General features: G+C 47.4%; 1 protein-coding gene across 1 annotated transcript in view; it reads right to left on the reverse strand.

The window, feature by feature from the left end:
* The window catches only part of SLIT3 (slit guidance ligand 3), a 627,706-nt gene extending 610,744 nt beyond the window's left edge, over positions 1 to 16,962 (reverse strand). The window contains exon 1 of the mRNA XM_007447825.1: positions 16,679 to 16,962. Coding sequence (XP_007447887.1) covers positions 16,679 to 16,875 — 197 coding nt within the window. The 5' untranslated portion in view covers positions 16,876 to 16,962. The remainder of the gene's footprint in view (positions 1 to 16,678) is intronic.
* Between the last annotated feature and the right edge of the window lie 3,982 nt (positions 16,963 to 20,944).

A 20,944-nucleotide genomic window follows, 5' to 3' on the forward strand; every position in this document is an offset into this window, starting at 1 on the left:
GAAAGAGGGATGGCAGTTGGGAGAACAAGGAGATATACAGATAATTATCTCCTCTAAGAGTCTCAAAGCCCTGCTTTCACTCTGCTTCCTATAGAACTTTTTCATCATTGTCTTAACAACTGTCATGTCAACATATTTCCTTAAAAGATACTGCTGAAGCTGCACCAACTGGAAAGTAGGATCTGGGGAAACTGAGAACTTGAGAGAGAAGCTGCTTGAGGCAAGGTCACTCAGCAGGTTGCAGGGCAGACCTGGGAGAGAATCCTCTTGGGTCCTGGTCCAGGTCCCTCGGGAAGACATCACTCCATTTTGCTGTTGTCATAGTAATTATAAATCAATTCTGTCTATCCATTAAAGCAGTTACTCCATAGAATGTTCTCACAAAGCATTGTTGAACTCGCCCTTGCTATTTTATGGATGTAAAAGTAATCACATTTTTGTATATTCTATAATTCCAGCTACATTTACAATCGGCCTTCACCTCAAATGGTAAAAATAATCTGGGTTATATTACACCGTGGTTGTCATGCATTGCTATGACTACTCCAAACAAAGAAAACTGTGCTAGAAGCAAAAGCAAGCAATTCTAGTTCACCTTAAGAGGGGAAGGGAAAGGAGAGCGACTTTTATCAATTCCTACATAATGCTAAGTGTTTTGTATAACTTATTTAATATTCTCTACAATTGGGAACTTTTCTTGAGATCAGTTTTCTCACCCACTGCTGCACATCAGAAATACCTGGGAGCTTTACAAAATCACAACATCTGGGAAGCACCTCAAAATCATTAAATCAGAATAACCGGGGATGGGACCCAGGCATCAGTAATTTTTAAATCTCCCCAGGTGATTCCAACGTGCAACCAAGTTTCAGAATCAGGATTTCAGGACTCATTATCATTATTTTACAATGATGCTGACATCCTAAGAGCAAAGTGAACCTGCCTAAGGGCACCCAGCTGGTGAATGGTAAAACTGTGATTCAGACCAGGGTCTGCCTTTCTCCAAATGCCAGGCATAATCTTTCTCATTATGCCACTTTCTCCCAGAAGTTTGCTATCTGTGGCTTTCTCAGTTACAGTTATTTGGTCGTAAGTTTGTGAACTTGAGCAAAAGGGAATTCACTAGAAGGCGATCAGGGTCTTCTGGATTCAATGGGAATCTTAAAAACAGGTCTGGGAAAAAGGAAAGCAGGCACGTCTCGTCCCTGCACGAGTGCTTAGATGATCTGGCAAGCCATCATGTCCAGTCTCTTTGTCCCTCTGGTTCAGATTCCAGTTCCAGGGAGGGAGCACCAGACAGACCTGACTTGGGTCATGAGCTCATCCCTTGACTAGGAGAAGGCAAGGTCCCTGATTACAAGTCCACCAGACTGTATCCTGTGAGTGCAAAAGACAATATTCCTCTAGGAAGCAAGACTGAATCCTGGGCAGCCACAACACAACACGTCTACTATGATGGAGGGAATGGAGGGACTTATGCAAGTAAAGCAAGAAGACTTAAGACAGTCTCACAGGTACACTATGAACGTCAAGTAGAACTCAGCAAAAACCCGGAAGCCTCTGTAATCAAAATCAATGAAACAGATAGGGTCATTCAGAAGAAAGTTGCCATTGGAAAAGTGGCCATGAATGGCCTCAAAATCATTCTCAAAATATTGTGAGTTTGTGCATTTTTCTAAGAACACGGTCAATTTATTTTATCAGATTATCTAGATTTTTTTTTTTAAAGGATTTTAGGAGATCTTAGGGAAGAAAAGGAGAAGCTCCTAACAGAGCTCAGGTACCAGAAACTACCTGGAAAAACGAGACCTGGTGTCCTGGCCTGGCACCACACAGACAAGGCTGGTAGAGCTTTGCCAACTTTGAGCCAGGAAAACAACACTTTTCAAAAAAAGCAAAAACAAAAACAGACATAGGTAAGAGTTAGCATGTTTGCCTGTAGTTACACAGCAGTAAGGAAGAAAAAAGAAATCAAGGAAGCCGAGGGCGCTCTGGGGTCAAAAGCGAACAGGGGCCATTACAGTTCAATTGCAGATGTGTTCAAACAGAGCACTCTCCCAAGCTGGCTCCTTGACAAAGGGCCAGTTCTCTATCCTGTGAGGCTTTCTTCCCAGATCTAGGCATCTACAGATCCTAGTATGCAGGGACTTGAAAAATGAGGCTACTGTGTAATTAAATATATAATTACAATTAAATATTTAATTGTTCAATGCATAAATTCATGGATGAATCAATATACAAACAAGAGAACTACAATTGTTAACTGTGGTTACTCAGTATACAGGTACTACGTATTAAGTCCCTACTAAGAGTCAGGGACTGAGCTAGTAGCTTTAGATGACACATTACTTAACCTCACAATAACCCTAAAAGGTACTTACTATTATACTACACCCATTTTATAGACGAGGCTCCTAAGACTCCAAACAATGAAAGGACTGGTCTGTCGACACATGACAGTAAGCGATGGGATCTGAAACCAGATCTGTCAGCTTGAGCATCTGTGTGCTTGCCGTGGCTCCAGGATGCCTCACAATGTTCATGAGCATCAACTATGTGTTGGGCATTTTGCTAATTCTAACAACAATCCTTGAAATAGGTATTACTGTCTCCGTTTTTTTTAGATGAGGAAACTGAGTCTAGAAAGACAAGTAACTTGCCAAAGGGCACACTCTGAATACAGATTTTTTCAATCCAAATCTCTCTGGCTTTAAGGCTCAGGGGACTTTCCAGCAAACCTCCTGCCTACCTAATTCAATTTGATTTTTTTAAAAGTGTTGACTTAGTTTGATTTTCACAAGCATTGTACAAAGCCCATAGAGAAACATAGCTCCTGCCCTCAAGAAGCTTTTAATCTAGTTAGGAGATTAGTTACACAGTATAGAAAATAACGATGATAATTACATGGCTGTAGAGTTTTTTAAACATGGCCACAAATTCTTTGGGACTTCTTCCTTTGAGAAGTGGTTCCTTACACTTTAACCTGGGCTACCTTGTGTTGCTTAGAGCAATAGAATACAGCAGAAGGAATGCGTTACTTCTAAGACCAGTTCATAAAAAGCCAGGCAACTTCTGAGTTGTGTACTGACACAACCATTCTTAGAGCTCTGAGCCTCCATGTAAGATGTTAGGTCACTCTAAGGCTGCCATGCTTCAAGGAAGCTCAAGCCACATAGAGAGGTCACATGTGGGCACTCTGGTCAACACCCCCACTGGAGCCCAGCCTTCGAGTCAAACCACCTGGGTGCCAGACATATGAGTGAACAGCCTACAGATGATTCTAGCAGCCACCCATTCAAGTCTTTCCCAGTCATTCCCATTCTCTAGATGATGCCTCATACATCAGGGAGCAGACACAAGCCACCCTACTGAACCATGTCTTAAACCCTGACCCAAAGAATCATGGAGCATAATAAAATGCCCATTGCTTTACAACACCAAGTTCTGGGGTGGTTTGTTAATCAGTAATAGGTAATCAGAATAATGGCTTTTTGAGTGGATATTTAATGCCAGGCACTATCCTCTAAGCTTGACATGTATCACCTCATTTGATCCTCCAGCAGCCCAAGGAAGCAGGTGATTGTTAAAGAACATGCCCAGGATTGCTTAGCTAGTGATGGCATTCAAGCCCAGATCACACTAATTCCAGCATCAATACTGTAAACTGCTCTGCTATAGAGGAAGGGAAATTCTGTCTTTGCAGAAAGTCTACATAGCCCAAATCCAATCAGTCTTAAGACACATGCTATTTTTGAAACTAAACATCTTTTTCTTTCTTAATTTCAGAAGGCTTACTGTGGAACTGAGCTAATTATTTGAGCCTTAATCAAGGACCAGCCACTCCCTGAAGCAGCTGTCCTGGCCTCTCTACTGCCTCTATAAAGTCCCTTGGGTTGGTTGGATATTGGCTCCAGTTCTAAACCCCAAATCCCAGCCCCTAGAAGTAAAGATGCGTAGGGCTAACATGATCCTTGGAGATCGTCCAGTCTATTCCCTTCATCCCCTTATAAGACGAGGAACCTGAGGCCCAGAGAGGTCAAGTGACTTGTCCAAGGTCACACGGTATGTCAGAGGTACAGCCAGGTCTCCAAATTCCCAGGCAAACATTCTTTCTTTCTACTACACCATGCTGCAGTTGCTAAAAATTCCCCAGAGCTGCCTCCCTCGGCCCTCCTCTTGACAAAGCCGTCTTCCCCGCCACACGCCCACACAACTACACACAGTCACATTTGGCAAGAGGTGCCCTCAGCCCCACTCTGCTCATGAAATGCTGTTTTGCAATGGGGGCTCTTTGTTCGTTAGCAACACAAAGAAAACTGTAGTGCAGTCTTCTCAGAAGGAGATGTTTCTTGTTTTAAAGACGAAAAGAGAGCTTCCTGGCTGAATATGGCTCGAATCAGCATGCAGCTCCAGTCGGGAAAGAACCCAGAGGAGATTTAGGTCTTTGCAAAATTTCTAGAACACACAAAGAGGGCACATGGCAGGAAGAAGCTTGTGGGAAATGTTTTCAGAAAGTATTAAAAGGTACGCCTAAACAGAGTAAACAGAGCAGATTGGTTACCATCTTGTGGTATGAAGTAATTAGAAGGAGGGGGGCACTAGAGTCGTTAAAAACTCTCGTGAAGCGACTGGCCTTCCCATTCTGGATTTCTGCTCTAGTCCTGTTTCCCAGCTGTCTTTTTGATCTGGGATTTTCCCTTTCTAGACCGTAATCAAGCTACCTTGGTGCTTGGAGCCCTCAAGATAGGCTCTGAAATCCCAAGTCACCCATTTGGTGCCTCTCCTTTGGTTCCACATTATTCCTTATTGTTTGTACTAGATTTGGTCCCTCGTCCATCTCCCTAGTTTCCCCGATTGGCAGAGGCCTCCTACGGCTCTGTGTGATTGTTATCGAGGCCCAAATGCTGTGATCAAGGATGAAATGAAAGCAGGACAAACTTCTCATGAGGGCAGCTCACGCCACAAAGCTCAGGGCCCCACCGATCACAGCTCTAAGACACGTCTCTGTCCAGGTGGGTTGAGAGCAGTGGGAAGTGGGTAGACCAGATGATCTCCAGAGATACTTCAAAAGCCTGAAACCCTCTCGGCTATGGAAGGAAATGAGAGAGGGAGGGACAGAACTGAGTTCCATGGCAGAAATTCAGGACTTGTAAGCTGGCAGCAGATGGAAAGAAAAGTGCCAACTTCTAGCAGGAGGAGATGTAGTGCATGCATTTCTTAGGGCTACTGCAAGCCCCAGGTCCTCCCTTCCGGAGTATCAGGTGAAGGCCACCCAGGAGCCACCCTCCTACACCCATGCACAGCACACATCTCCAGGCACAAGACGAGATCTCCAAAAAGAAACTGGGCCAAATGAAAGTTCTCAGACCCTTCCCCTCAAAGCTGAGTCTTCCCTATCACCTTCCCCAAGCCTAGGCAAACCTGCCCAAAGAGCCAATTTCCGTCCAAAGCCCCCCCTCCCTCATTTTCCCCTGGGAAATCTCCTACCTGCTTTGTTAAACCTAAGAGAGAAGAATGAGTGAATGAGCACCACAGGGAAACAATGGCCAGTGGTCTGGTTACAGCTGGACTAGCCCAGGAGGGGCAGCTGGCGTCCCAAAGGAGGCCCTGTATCTCTTCATGGCCTCAAATACTGCTGCGCTGTGCGTCAGTGTTTATGAAATGCTTCTCAAATAAGGTCAGTGTTCTACGCAGTTAGGACTCTAATAAAATGCAGAACTTGTGCTGTTTGCCAGCTAGCTGCGGAGGCATACTGGAATTCTTTCTCGGATACAATTGTTCTCAGATTAATATTTTCCCCATGAGTTTTTTTTTATTCTACTTGTACTTTTTTTTTTATGATGTGTGAGTTTTTCTACATATTTATACCCACTAAAAGGGATGAGTGGGGCTTGCTTTCATCAGTGGTTCCTGAGGGCTTGGTGTCCCATCCTTCATTTCCCCCAACACCCCATAAATGTCCTCTCTGAACCTAGCGTGGTGGCCTTCGCCTTGTCAGTCACTTGGTGGGAAAGGATAGCCCAGATTGATTTCCACATTCCAGTTCCACTGGAACTGAGCTGTTCCAGTGATGAGGACATTTCACTTGCCTTAGTCATCATTGTAGGCACTCAACAAATAGCTCCTTTAAATGACTGCATCCTTCACAGAGCCCCTTATTTGGTTCTACTTTCTTTTTTTTTTTTTTAATAAATTTATTTTACTTTTGGCTGCGTTGGGTCTTCGTTGCTGCGTGCGGGCTTTCTCTAGTTGCAGCTAGCGGGGGCTACTCTTCGTTGTGGTGTGTGGGCTTCTCACTGCGGTGGCTTCTCTTGTTGCGGAGCATGGGCTCTAGGCGCGCGGGCTTCAGTAGTGTGGCACGCGCGCTCAATAGTTGTGGCTCGCGGGCTTACTTGCTCCGCGGCTCGTGGGATCTTCCCGGACCAGGGCTCGAACCCGTGTCCCCTGCACTGGCAGGCAGATTCTTAACCACTGCACCACCAGGGAAGTCCCTGGTTCTACATTCTTGGAAACTGCCACTTATTAATTACTAAGACAAAAAGTCCTCTCAAGTCCACCCACTTGGATTGCCGACATTGGTGTCAGGCTATGTGTGCATCGGTAAAAGATGCATCTTGATAAATGAAAAGGAAAACCCCAATAAAAGTTCAAAAGCATGGGTGACCCTGAGCAAGGCCTTTGAGTCCGCTGAGTTTCCTCACCTGTAAATATAAGATTCTAAGATGAACCCTGATCATCTTTCAGATGCAGGATTTAGATATTGTGGGTGGAATCAGTAAGGTATTCCCATGGCACTAGATTTAGGAGACATTTGCAGACATCTGATCTCAGTTAAACCTTGCATCAGATCTGTGAGAGAAGTGCTATTCCCACCATTCTAAAGGTTACAGATGAGATGATTAAGACTCAGAAAGATACTCCTATAAATTTCTGCAGTTAAAAAAAATGGATGGAAACCAGGATTCCACCTAGGTCTTTTTCCTCATTAAAGGTTATATCATACAGTACTCTCCACTGGTTTCCCATTCAGACCCCTTCGAAACCCAATGTATAAAACACTTTCTGCCTATGTTCTAGAGCTTGGCAGAGATGCAGAGGAGAAAAAGAATGTCAGGAAAGTGCTAGATGGTCCAGAAACTTCTGTAACACATTTCTGAGCAGGACAGCTCTCCAATGAAATCATCATTGCTGAGCTTTTCAATCACAGAAGAATCTGCTCTATTCTCTGCTTGGGCTGCAGGGAGTTTAAGGGCATGTTGTATGTAATTCATAATTCACAGAGTCCAGCCCCAGAGGACCTCTACACACCACCCTGGGCATCATAAAAGGCTTCAGATGGCCATGAAGATGAAGTCTGAAGTTGTTTTTTGGACACAGCCATGGACTGGGAGTCTCCAGTCTCCAATGAAGATCCTACGAAAATCCAATCTCAGGAACTGAAGCTTAGATGGTCAAAGTCCAAATTCAGTACTAGGCAATGGAGAGCTACACAGAGGGTAGGATCGGGCAAGAAGCCAATCTGGAAGGGTCAAGGCAGGGGCCAGGAGCCGCTCAGGCTCCAGAAGAGATACACAAGATGCACAAGTCCATGGTCAAGCCCATAAGCCTCAGATTAGAAGAGGACCATGGACACACTATGCAGACAGACCCGAGCCAGGGTATACGCTAATTGAGGGCAGGGGAGCAAAGAGTGGGTATGCTAGGTAGCAGACAGTAACTAAGGAGGCTGCAAAACTCAAGAGGGAGTCAAGGTGGGTGGTTAAATGTGCTGGCAGACTTTCAGGAATGACAACGCACACTGCTGCCAAAGTGCAGAATGAATCAGGGGTCAGGAACTCAGACTGGCATTTCGGACAAGAGAAGAGAAGTATGAGCCCACACAAGTAGTGATAAGACCGTGAAAAGTGAAGTCACATTTAGTCCAGCCAGGATGCATCTTATATGCATCCTGCACCAGCAGGACCCGATCTCAGGGTGGCAGGAGTCCGGAGATCATGGCTGAAAGAAGGCAAGTAATACAACTAACTGAAAAGGAAGGCGATCCCTGGCAAAAGCTAGGCAGATACTCGTGGGGGAATATATGGGTCAAGAAGGCTCATCAGAACTGTTCCTGGAGAGTTTATCCCCTCAAATCCAAAATAAAAAATCATAATAATTAGCCACATAACTATGGTGATATTCTTCCTAAGACTGGATTCAGCCCTAAACTCGCCTGTTAGATAAAACTGCCTTAAGCGCAGCTCCTGTCATTTTACACGGGGCTCAGGCCCTCTTAGGTTCCATGCAACCGTGGACTTCTGCGAATCTAAACCACATTCCCACTTCTACCCATGGGAACCCTATTCACCCTCAAGCTCCAATTCGAATGCCACCTACTTCCCCAAGCTGGACAGGATGGCTCCTTTGCCAGGTGTCCAGAACATAGCTTTGGCACCCCTCTCGGGATGCCTTACATCAAACAGGTTCTCCCTGATTCGACTGGATTTCATTGTTGTTTTCTTTTTCTTCTGGTTGTTCTTTGAGAATTGGGTTTAGAAGACAGGTAAGGGCGGCTGACTTAACCTGGGGGAGGAATGACATGACCAGTGGTTGGAGCGCAGACCAGAGACCAGCCTGCCTGGATAAACCCTGGCTCCACTTCTCCCACCTGAGGAAGTTACTTCACCTCTCTGACTTTGTTTCCTTAGCTGTAAAATGGGGACACAATGAGTTCCTGTCTCACATGACTGTCCGAAGATTGAGGCCATGCATATAAAGGGTGAGGAAAGCGCCAGGCGCAAAGAAGGGCTCCATAAATGGGAGCTGTCATGGTGGTGGTGATTGTTGTTGTTATTATTTACAAAGATGCCGGGAGTGCCTCAGCCCTCTCTGCTTCATCCTCCATCACATTCATTCCAAGCACTACTCAAGCAAATGAGCCCTGTGCCAGTGGGCACCCCAGATGGTAAAGGAAATCACTTTGAGAAACTCAGGCTTCTCAGCTGAGCCATGCTGCTGAAAGAAGGGCCCAATTTCTCAGGCTAACATATTTTACAGGAGAGAATAACACACATATACACATCAACACACACACACACACACACCCCACATCCCACGCTGATGGGGCTTCTGGCACCAGCCTGACAGAACAAGGATGAAGCAAAAGTCATGAAGGAAAAGGCTACAAGAAACCAAGAGTTTAGAGAAAATGCAACACACAGGGGAATTAAACATTAATAGGAAATCATTCCAGAGAAAATATGAACAGAACCCCAGGGAAAGAAGATGCTACAGGCTAATAAGACCTCAACATTTTTATCTACCCCAGCAGGAAAGAACAGGACAATGTATTTATGTAATCCACACCCCAGACCACAGAAAGACTTGGAAAAAAGCAGAGAGAACTCTTGTTGATTATACTGACAACCTGGATAAAGATCTGTAGGGCAAGCTCACTAAAACTGCAGAGGAAATGAGGAGAGGAGTGGTTATTATGCTAGAAGGGAAAATCAAAATAGAAATGTTCCTGAAAAGCTGATGAAATGAAACTATTTGCCAAAATTTAATTAGGATAAATGCAACGTGTTGCACTTAGACGCCAAAGGGTCAAGTGCACAAATCTGGGATGGGGGGAAAACAGGATCAACAGCAGGGAGGGTTGGGGAGACACTGGGGATGCAGTGAACAGCTGGGTCAAAATGAGCCAACGCAGGGGCGGTGGCTGTCCAAAGTGAAGAGGTCCCTTTAGCACGCACTGATAGAAGGTCAGATAACAAGAGAGTGGAAGGTCTCATCCAAACTAATAAAAGGCAAAGAGAATTGAAATCTATTTAGAGGAACATAACTAGGAATAGGAAGAGTGCCTGTCTCAAAGTCTAACACGCACAGAATAGTTGAGGTGATTATAAAAGTTTATGGAGAAAAGAGAAGACTTGGGTAAGTGGGTGGTGAGAAATGCAAGAGCTATAAGACGTTTGAAATCCTATCATTTGGGAAAAGGATTCTGCTTTGCTCTATGTAATAACAAGTAATGGGAGATAAGTTCAAGCCCCAAACAAAGAAAAATTTCTTCTTAGAACTGCTCTTAAAAATAGAATAAATTGCCCTAGGAAGAACTGAGTGCCTCACCACTAAATGTAATCAAACCAAGGAGAATGACCACTTCCTCCAAAGTCGTGCTGGTGGAAGATCAACCTGTACAGGGTTGGAACTTGGACAAGAGGACCCCCTTCAACCTTGAAAATCCATATTTTTCCAAATCAGGTTTTATCTTGAGCATGCTATGGAAGGAAGACTACAGTCACCAAGAATTATGGTAATCAAAATGATAGGAATATTTATGGAGGATGCACTATGATTCAGGTAGTCTATATATTCAATACTCATAGCATCCTATGAAGGGGTATTATTATTACTCCCATTTTATAAATGAGGAAACTGAGGTCACCCAGCTAGTTAAATGGTAAATTGAGGATTTTTAATCACACACTCGTGACAATGTTTCCCAGGGAACGGCTGTATCAAACATGGTGCTAGCAACAGACCAACGAAGGCCACAGAGAGTGGGAAGGAAAGCATAGCCTTTGGCAGACCAGCACTAGCAAAATACCAATCTAGGTCTCCAAGCAGAGGATTCCTATTATGAGTTCTTCCCACCTGAGTAAGATGGATTTAAATTTAAGGCTGGAGAATCACGAACAATGGAGAGCCTTGAAAACGCAACACCAACCACAGCAGGGCACCCTCTGATCTACTGTATCCAGAATGAGTGGTGATTCAGAAAACCTCTCAGGAAAAACCATACCTTGTTATTTTTTGGTTTTTGTTGTTTTGTTCTTCCAGCAGTTCTAAAAAGGGTTAAGACCACCTTACATAATGAGGGTGGAGCATGCTAGTAAATACAGCTGTTTCAAGTAAAAGCAGTAACAGAGGCAGACACGGGAAGTCAGTAAAAGGAGGTATTTAGGGAAGGGAAAAAAGAAGTCAGGGGGGCTTCCCTGGTGGCGCAGTGGTTGAGAGTCCGCCTGCCGATGCAGGGGAAGCGGGTTCGTGCCCCGGTCCGGGAGGATCCCACATGCCGCGGAGCGGCTGGGCCCGTGAGCCACGGCCGCTGAGCCTGCGCATCCGGAGCCTGTGCTCCGCAATGGGAGAGGCCACAGCGGTGAGAGGCCCGCGTACCGCGAAAAACAAAAACAAAAACAAACAAACAAAAAAAAAAGTCAGGGCCAAAAATTCCCCATGAAAATCTGACCCCCCAAAATAAATAAATAAAATGCATTCCTTATTTAAATATACCACAAAGCAGCATATGCCCACGGAAAAGATATAAACCACTTGCACCGTGATCCCCGTTTTATGGAGCAGAGGCCAACCTGGGCTTAGCTGGGGAGAAGAGGGAGGGAACCAGGCACAGGGAGACTGGGCAGAGCCTACGTGCAGGCGAGGAACTTGCCTCGACAGGCACACTTCAAGTGGCCATCTCCAAACTTCCAGCTGGATGGGGCCCGAGATGAAGAAATGGAAGTAACAGCTGTGGTCACTATCATTAAGAGTTCGTGGAGGCCTATGCGCCAGGTACTGTGTTAAGCACTTCCTGTGCATTATTTCATGTAATCGCCCCCCAGAGGACCATCTACTCTTCGCCCTTTACAAGTAAGGAATGGTAGGTGCAAAAGCAACGTACTGGGCATTGTGCTGAATGCATCCCATGGATTGCCTCGGGCCACATTCACAGCATTTCCGCAGGGCCAGTGGGATTACCATCCCCCTATTATAGGCATGGAAATATGGTACAAAGGGATTAAACAGACAGCAGCCCAGAGGAGTGGAGTGACCCGCCCCAGGTGCAACAGCAAAGATGTAACAGAGCCAGAATTTAAACCAGAGCTGTCTTATCTCCAGAGCCCAGGCCTGAACCAGAAGGCACGGGGCTCTGAAACCTTCTTGCACGACCCACTCAGTGCAAAAGATCCCACCGCTCTTGGACCCACTGTTCTCACTTTCCAGGGGAGAAAGCACTCAGTGACAACAAACAGAACTGGGGAGAAACAAAATAACAATCAAAGTGGCAAAAATGCCAAAATAAACATGGTTCAGCTCATGGCAAAAGCAAAACTTAATAGTGAACCTACAAATACTTCGATTAATACAAGCAGAGCAGCAATCGAAAACCGCAGAGAGTGCAGGATAATGCTGATGAGCTCCTGATTAGAAAGTCCTATGGTTTAAGTGTTCAGGATTTCTAGCTCTTTTCATGGGCATGTGCACAGTAGGAGTTTTGCAAGGTTGCTAAGCAACGTCTGGCAACCAGACTCCAGAGTGGATCACTCATTATGAGTCCTTGGTAACTCTAGTAAGGCAGTAATTTTAGTTCATGAAAGACAAATTTTAGAAACCCTTAATAACTCATATAATAGGTTACTAATAAGTGGCCCTTAGCGATACATAAAACATGCAGATCTATAACTGCCCAGCTTTCACTTGTAAGAACTAAAGACTCGTACTTTTGAGATTCATCATTAATTTATTCAACACATACTTGTTGAAAACGTACTATGTGCCAGGCGCTGTTCTATGCTATGGGGAAGAAAGACCCTGACAGTTCACCAGTGAACTACAGACTATACACAAAAAAAACACAGACTATACTAGAATTCTACTTGTAGGAAAATGAGGCCCAGAGAGGTAAAGCAATCAGTTCAGTGTTGCTCAGCACACTGGAGGCGGATATGTTCAGCTGCTCACATCCAGGCCAGTAGGCTCCGCAGGAGAACACTGCTTCCCGGAAAGGCCACGTCCCCATGGTTGGTCAAGAGAGGCCCCATGATCCACCAGCTTGCCCCCGGTCCGCTGAGCTAGCCCCGAGGGCTGGGAGTACCAGGATGCAGGGCTTGGTTGTTGAACATCTTGGAAAGTCTCCCACTTGACCTCAGGACCTCTGTGGTCAAGTAAGGGAAAGCCTATGACACGGTGTTGGTTTTTACTGGACCCAACCACCGGCGAAGCTTGCCGTCATCTGGAGTGATGGAGAAAATTAAGTTACCACATTCTCACGTTTCAGCCTTTAGCCCGTATTCCTTCGCAAACAGGAAATGTTTATTTAAATACAGCAGTCTCCAGCATGTTCCAGAGCCAAGTGGAAAACCAAAGATGTCCGCTCTTGCCCCGCTCCACTGTTCAGGCCACCACCTCGCTGTGGGTGAGAAGTAGGCCTCTGCCTGCCTTTAGGCAGGACGAGGCAAAGGGGCCCTGCGTGAGAGTTCATTTTCATCTGTCTCCTCTTTTTCCAGGCCGAGATTGTGGTTGGAGAAGAATTACATCTGTGGGCTCCTTTTGTACTCAGAAGGGTAAACGCAACATCTGTTTACTCTGTGCTCCATGGTAAATGTTTTGTTCCAGGCACCACCATTCACTTCCTCTCCCCTTGTCCTCTATCTATCGGATAATAAATTACACTGAATTCTCCTCTGCGTTTATTTAGCTTTCTTGTGGGTGTCACTTCCCCATTGAGGGGAAAAAAAAAAAAATGTCGGTAGTTTATAAACAACAGAGAGTTTCTCTGTGTGATGTGCTGACATTATGGAGAATATGCTGGAACACAGACCCCTAGCTCTGATACCAGCTTAATTATGAACAATTTAACAGGCCCCATTCCAGGCCTGAAGCAAAGTCCAAATGGTGACCACATTATCCCATTATCCTCATGGACGTTTGCTCTAATGGCGTGCCATGGGTGGACAAGGCCTCACAAGTCAACACTACCAGAGCAACAAACCCTCCCTCCCCACACATACACACCTCTTCATAAAAGCCTCTCTGGGAGACAGAACAGCAGGAACAGAGAAGGGAGAAAATGTTTCCTCTTTGTTATAAAACACAACATAAACATGAGAGATCAGAAAATGGATCTTAGGAAGGTCCTGAGCATCTGACAGCAGTGCTGACAAAACTTAGCCACATGAAAAAAATGAGCCCTGAGAAGTTTAAAGGCTCACTAAAGGCAAGTTCCTTCTTCCGTCGTTTGCTTACATTCTTTAAGTTGGATTGCTGGTTTTCTTCTGTATATGCCATGATTTTATACACAGTTACTGGAATGCAGTGGACGCTCAAGTCATGTTTGCTGAATGAATGAAGGGAGGAATGAATGAAAAATTCCTCCCTAAAGAAATCCTTAGCATAGCTCAGAAATGCCACCGCCCCACAAGAGTTTGCAAAATTGTAATGTTACAGGTGAGTTGACTGAGACAGGGTGTGGGGTGATGAAGGAGCATTGGGACTCTTGGGAGGCTGCACCTAATCCCTGCAGTAACCCTGACCCAGCCTGCTTGTAAAGGCTGCCCCCTCTCCCGGGGAGGGAGGAGACTAGAATAAGAAGCCAGCCGCATCACCCCAACGCACCCCAACCAAAAAGACATCAGTGACCAGAACAAAGGCAGAGGAGACTCAGATATTCCAAAGCACCTCCTACTTTGCCAATGCCTGCCGGTGGCCATGGCAGCAGGCGGCCCATGGGAACGCCCAGGACTCCAGTCTCTACCCAGTCTCTTCAATTATAGAGCAGATGGGCAGCCCCCAGCTGCCTGGGTCTCCTGGGAGAGGTAGCACGGTGGCATGCTGGCTGCAATGCTGTGCCTGCAGCTTTTGAAGACCTCCTACATACTAGAAGGAGAGGGGCCCACTCTCCTTGGTGTCTCAAACATGCAACATGATTTTGAATATCAAAGAGAAGCAGACTCAAGACCCCAAAAGGAGAGCTAATGTCAAGGCGAGTCAAATGTTTGCAGGGTGTACCTGAAGCAGCAGCAACTGCTGCCTATTTTAAGACCCCAGCCCACAGAGAACCCTCCCAGGACCGTCTACTTATAGATCTTGGCCCAAGCTGAACCTTGTTCCAAGGATGTCCAGCAGCGCGGTAGGGGGTATGGACTTAGGAGCCAGACGTGCTCGAGTTCAAACACTTAACTAGCTACTACATGACCTTGAACAAATGACAAAAAGGCTTAACTGTAAAGTGGGATAATAAGCATTACCTTTGTAACTAATGATCATTGTAGAGATTCAGTAAGATAACACATGTAAACAAACGGAGGCACAGAAAGCATTCATTAAACATTAGCTACAGTTATTATTTCACTAACTCATGTGGCTGGCCCTGGTGTTGAGGAGGGAGAGGAATTTAGCTTATAAGTTACAGGTTTCCAAAAATACCACTAAAACAAGATTTTCACTGGCATGGTAGAATATAATGTCTGAGTTAAGCTGTAGAAACCTGGATTCTGCCCTTTTATTGCCATCACCTTGCTGTGTGACCTTAGGCAAGTCATTTCACATTTCCGAGCCTCGTTTTCTACACATATTCATGAAGGTTCAGCTCTAACCCTCAAGAATTGTTTGGTTCAACCCCACAGAATAATCACTGCACTTGAAAAAAGTGTCTTGAGCCAAAGGAAAGCTCCAGGAAAAAGGAAGGCAGTTCTATTGAGTCTCCGCTCAGGGACACATAAAAAGTAAGCGGAAGAGAAGTGGAGTGACAGGAGGTGATTACCAGGAATAACACTCTCTAGGACAATACACCTTAGTCTCTGGCCCAATCTTCTCCAGACTAAAGTCAAGAAGGCAGAATCTTGAAAACCCATGCACCTACTCTAAGACATGTGCAGAAGGGGGCAGCGGGAGAGCAAGGCATGCAGAAATCTACCAGCTAGAGCAAACCCTCACCCACTTCTGGGCTGTGTTCCCAGTCCAGTTCCAACGCCCTCTGCCATTTCTCCCTCCTTCCCCACTCCCCAACTGCAGGCTAGGAAGAGCCCACCCCAGAGTCCAAGTTTTGAAATTGGTCCGAGGATCAAAATGATAAATGTTTCCAAAACGTTGACATATGAAAAGTAAATATTTGGTTGCACAATTGGGGTTAAAACGAGGGTCAATCCACCCCACTCTCCAAGTGCCTCTCCTCTTGCTGCCAAGCCCAGGATCCGAGGCTGAGTGCGGTTTGTAAGATTATAGCGCTGGGTCTCATTTAAAGGGCTGTCAGCATTTCCATTCTCCGGCCCGTTTGGGGAGGCATTTATAACCGAGCCATAAAAAATTCACCGGGGCTGCAACTTGGCATCTCCGAGGCCGCGCTCCAGGCAGGGCGGGTTTTGCAAGCACCCACTCTGAATTGGTTCGGTTCCTCAGAAGTTAGACCTTCAGACACACTCTCAACTTTCCTCGCAAGGGCAGCCAGAGAGCGGCTGGCCCATTCTGATCTCCAAGCCGGTCACAGTCTCTCAGGCCCTCTCTCCTGTCTCCGTTCCCTGACGCCGCATCACCCTTCAGCTTTCTCCTTCGCCCCCTCTTTAATGAGCGCGGACCCCTTACCCTCACCCTAAGACCTCCCTGTCTGCAGTGTCATCTCTCCTCGCCTCCTGCCAGCATTCTCCTTGGAAGCTGTCAGCTGGCCCTGCGTCTGGCACTCTCACCCCTGGAGAGACACTGCTCTTTGCTCATCACAGGGGTCCTCGAGACCTCTCTCCCCAGACCTGCCCAAAGCCACAGACCCCCAACTCAGAGAGTGAAGGATCCGATGCAGGAGAGGGTGAAGGCAGAGACTGCAACTAGCGCGGCCAAGGAGAAGGAAGGATCTGGCGCCGGGGGGCCCCTCTGTGGGACCCAGGTGGGTGGCCCGGGTGAGGCAGGGCGGGGCGGGGGTACTCACAGGCGCTCGGCGTTGCGGGGGATGCCCCGGGGAACCGCCCGGAGGCCCAGCCCGTGGCAGTCCACGCTGGCGGCGGAGCAGGTACACTTGGTGGGGCAGGCGGCAGCGGGGGGGCCGCTCAGAACACTCGCCAGCGCGAAGGCCAGCACCAGGCGGGCGCGCACCGCGGCGCCTTCCTCCGTCCGCCCGGGGGCCATAGTGTTCAGGGGCCCGCGCCCGGAGGAGGTTGCCTCGGCGGGGCAAGACGCGTGGAGCCCACGGAGGTGCGCTGGGAGCACGGGCGGCCTGGGGAACTGGCGGCTGAGTTGGCGCGGAGGAGGAGCGAGCTCGGCGCTCAGGCGCACGGGGCGCGGGCGGAGCGGGGCGCGCCGGGCGGCGGCGGCGGCAGCAGCAGCAGCTCCATCGGCGGGGCCGGCGCTGCCCCGCTGCGCATCGCTCGGAGTGCCCAGGTGCCGAGCGCCCCCTGGCCCCGCTGGCCCGCGGCCCGGGGCGCGGGCCGGGTTGGGGACCTGGGGCGAGCGCAGGGAGGCACGGGCGCCCCGGGAGGTTCGGCTTGGAGCTGGGCTCGGGAGCGCGGCGGCGGTGGCGGCGGCTGAGGCACGGGGCGACCGGGTGAGCTGGCCGGCGCTCGCTCTCTCCATTCACTGAGCCGGGCAGACACCGGAGACGTGCGGCCCACCCCTCCCGCCCCCCAAAAACGCCAGCTCCGCCTCCCATTGGCTGCGCCGCGCGTCATGTCGACTAAGTTGGGAACTTTGCTGGAGCAAGCGAGAGCTCGAAGGGAGGAGGCAGCGGAGGAGGGAGCTCGGCCAGCAGGGCCCCAGAATTGAGGCTTACTCACTCTGGGGAGCCAAGGACTGATCAGGCTGGTGGCCCTGAGCTGGGCATGCTACTCAATATTCTTTCCTTCTGTCCCAACACCGTCCCGCAAGGGGGCATTTGAGTACCCCGACCTTATAGATAAAAACTCAAAGTTCAGAGAAGTGAAGTGACTTGCCTGGTCACAGCCACGAGGGACCGCAAACCGCGGCCCTCTCATTCCCCCATGTTTCACTTCACAGCCCATCAATGCCCATCAAGCTACCTCATCTACAAAGATCACACCTCATCTTGGCCAAGATCCACTTTTCCCCGAAGCAACTACTCTATCGACATTACTGCACTCCGCGGTCACAGATGTCACAGAAAATGGTCATCGGAGTGGTTCAGGTCGCTGCTGGTAAACCCTACCCGTAGGCCTGTCCTTCTTTGCCCAACCCCAATGCCTGCTGTGCTCTAAAAGTAGGGATGGCAGGGCCTTGGACCCCTGGACTGACAACGCCGTGTTCCTAGTCCTTGAGCTTCTGCCTCCTGACGAGGTGACTCTGGGTCAATCGTGTCACCACTGGGCTTTGATTTCCTCAAAACAAGGAGGCCACAGCCCTGTCTGGGCCCACCTCACTGGGCTGTTCAGAGCATCAAAGAAGAGAAAGTGTTTTTTTCAAAAGAGTCATTTGCATGCAAGGCATCCCTTCTGCCCCCAATGCCTTCCTCTTCCAGTGGCCGCTCAAAATTGGCCAGGTCTGAGCTTTTCCAGATGCTGTGGGGAGGGGCGTGTGTTAGAGGCTCCATAAATACTTGCAGGAATGATTCTGTTTGTTTGTTTGGAGGGAGAGGGCAGGAACTGGAGGAAGTATTGCCCAGACTTCCTTGAGGGCTGCTCACACTGGAAAAATCTGAATGAGCCCTGTACACACACACACACACACACACACCATCACAAATACCCACTTGTACACAAACATGCTTACACACTCACTCTTATACACATTCACACTCGATCACATATAACACATGTGCACATGCACGCTCACACACACGCTCACATACCCCGTGTCGTCGACAACAACTCCGCTCCTGAGAGTTCTTCCCTTTTCTTTCACATAAATGCTATTCTGATTCCTTCTACTTCATTTTCCTTTAAAGGAACTTTGAACTGCTTGGGCCACATCCTGTGAATATACAGTAGAGGTGCAGATTTTATTTTATTGTACTTAGCAGATTTTCAAAGTTTCAGCTGCAGGCACCCAACTGTACGTGCACACACACACACACACGCACACACTTCAGCCCCTCCATTATTCATAAACACATTAGGCGCAATTTACTGCTGTTATTCTCGGGAGCAGCTTTCAGTACAGATGCTGTTGTCATCGCCCTCTGGTGGTCATAGAGGGTCTAGGGGTGACTTCAGCATTTAAGAACTCTAAACATCCTTGCCTCTGAAGCTTTCCTCCAAACCTTGAACCAATTTAGTACCAGGACTGAGGCAGATGAGAGAACTGGGCAAAGGCCCAAGGGCACACAAGCGTCTCAGACTGTCTGGGGCAGAAAAGGGTAGGGTTTTCTTTGTTTTCCCAAATGCACACTAGAGCATGTTTTGCAATCCCTTCAGGCTGGGCCTGGATCTGGGCTGTAAGCACACTATATGTGTGTGTGTGTGTGTGTGTGTGTGTGTGTGTGTGTGTTGGGGTGATGTGGGTTGTTTTCCATTTAAGCTGCTGGGAGGAGGATACATGAACCTGACTAGATCTTTAAGTGACTTCACAGGCATTCAAGTTTGCTTTTCCCTGGGAGAGCCACCTTAGAACAGAGCCCAGAGTCAATCAACCCAAGGAAGGAGTAAATAGAAGAAACAGGAGGTGCACAGGACACTGGAAGCCCAGAATCATGGAGTGTTTGGGCTGGAACAACCTTAGACATCACCTAATCCAGCATCTCTGCAAGTGTCTTCTGATGATGGCTAGTTCCACATGTTTCTTCATGGGGGGGAAAAGCTTCCTTGGGCAAAAATAGAGTAAGAAGTGCTGTTCGCGTTCACCTCTCCTGGTGACTGCATCACAGATAAGTGTATTTAAGAGTCCTAAAATAAAGAAAGTGGCTTAAAGTTTGTTTAATTCAGTTCCCCAGTATCGCGGGTCATTTTACGTGTAAACTTAATACTCTTTTGGAATTTTTGGAGAACCCCCAATAAAATTCAACGCTTGTATTTAATAACATGGAAACTAAGTCTCAGAGAGGGGAGGGCACTGGTGCAAAGTCACCCAGCTGATCAATGAGAGAGCCAGAGCCAGAACCCAGGGCTCCCCATGCTTAGAATGGAGCTCCATCCACTGCCTGCCCTTCACTGATTCCAAGGAATCTGCAGAATGTGTCAGCCTCCCCATGGAAGAATTACTCTCCCTAGAGAGGTCTAAGTCCTTAGGAGGTCAGGCTATTGGGTAGGACTTTTTATGTCTAAGTTCCAGAGATGGCTTTTATACTCTGTGGTATGAGTTTCAGAGTTCTACACAAGTCTCCTGGGATTTTTGGATTTTTTTCCAAATTAAAGAAAAATGTTCCCTTTACTTTTCCATAGACGTCTCAGAAGCAAACTACCCACCCATTCCCCCAGGAAAAGTCACCTCAGACTTTACCTGTTTTTTGTCTCTCGGTGTAAGGCACCACCATTCACGTGGCCGCTGTAATCGCTTGAGGTTTTCTGGTTGCAGCAATAACTAACTAACTGAAGTAAAAAATATATATATGACTTTTTAAGCAGGCTTTTGGGTGGCATAAAAATTTAAGGAAAAATTGAAGAGGGAGGTTTCAAGAAAGACAAGAACCAAGGCAGGTACTAGGTGCCAAGCCTAAGATTTCCAGGTACCTAGGAGGAAAAGACTGCTTGGCCTGCTTACATCACGTGATCACCCTCTTGGCCAGAAAAGACAAGAACCCATGGGTGACGGTTCTTTGCAAACTACACTCAGCAGGGCAGGTAGGAGTGGTGCTCTCAGAGGAAAATCGGGGAGCTATTAGCTAAGAAAAGTAAGGGGAGGCAAAACAGCACCAAAGCATCTTCCCTCTGCCTCATACCACAGCCATTCAGTTCCTGAGTCCTGTTAATTCTTCCCCATGATTATCTTCTGAATATGTCCCCTCTTCATCTTTGGTCCTCCTGCCACTGTTCAGATCCTGTTTTCATACATGGCCGTTGTTCACATTGGTCCCCACATTAATTCTCTAACTTTGTTTTGCTCTACCAATCCATCTTTTGCTCTGATGATCAAGGGACCTTTCTAAAATGCAGATCTGACAGTGCAATCTTGAACTTTGAAATAGATTTCTGTCATTGCCACCTCATCTCCCACCACTCTCCCCACACCCACTCAATATCCCTCCTGTAACATCCTTTCCTGTTCTTTCCTATCTGGCTCCCCCAGAGTCAGTTTAGCTGTCAATTTCTCT

This window comes from Lipotes vexillifer, unplaced genomic scaffold (assembly GCF_000442215.2).
Source record: "Lipotes vexillifer unplaced genomic scaffold, Lipotes_vexillifer_v1.1 scaffold370, whole genome shotgun sequence".
NCBI classification, from domain to species: domain Eukaryota; kingdom Metazoa; phylum Chordata; class Mammalia; order Artiodactyla; family Lipotidae; genus Lipotes; species Lipotes vexillifer.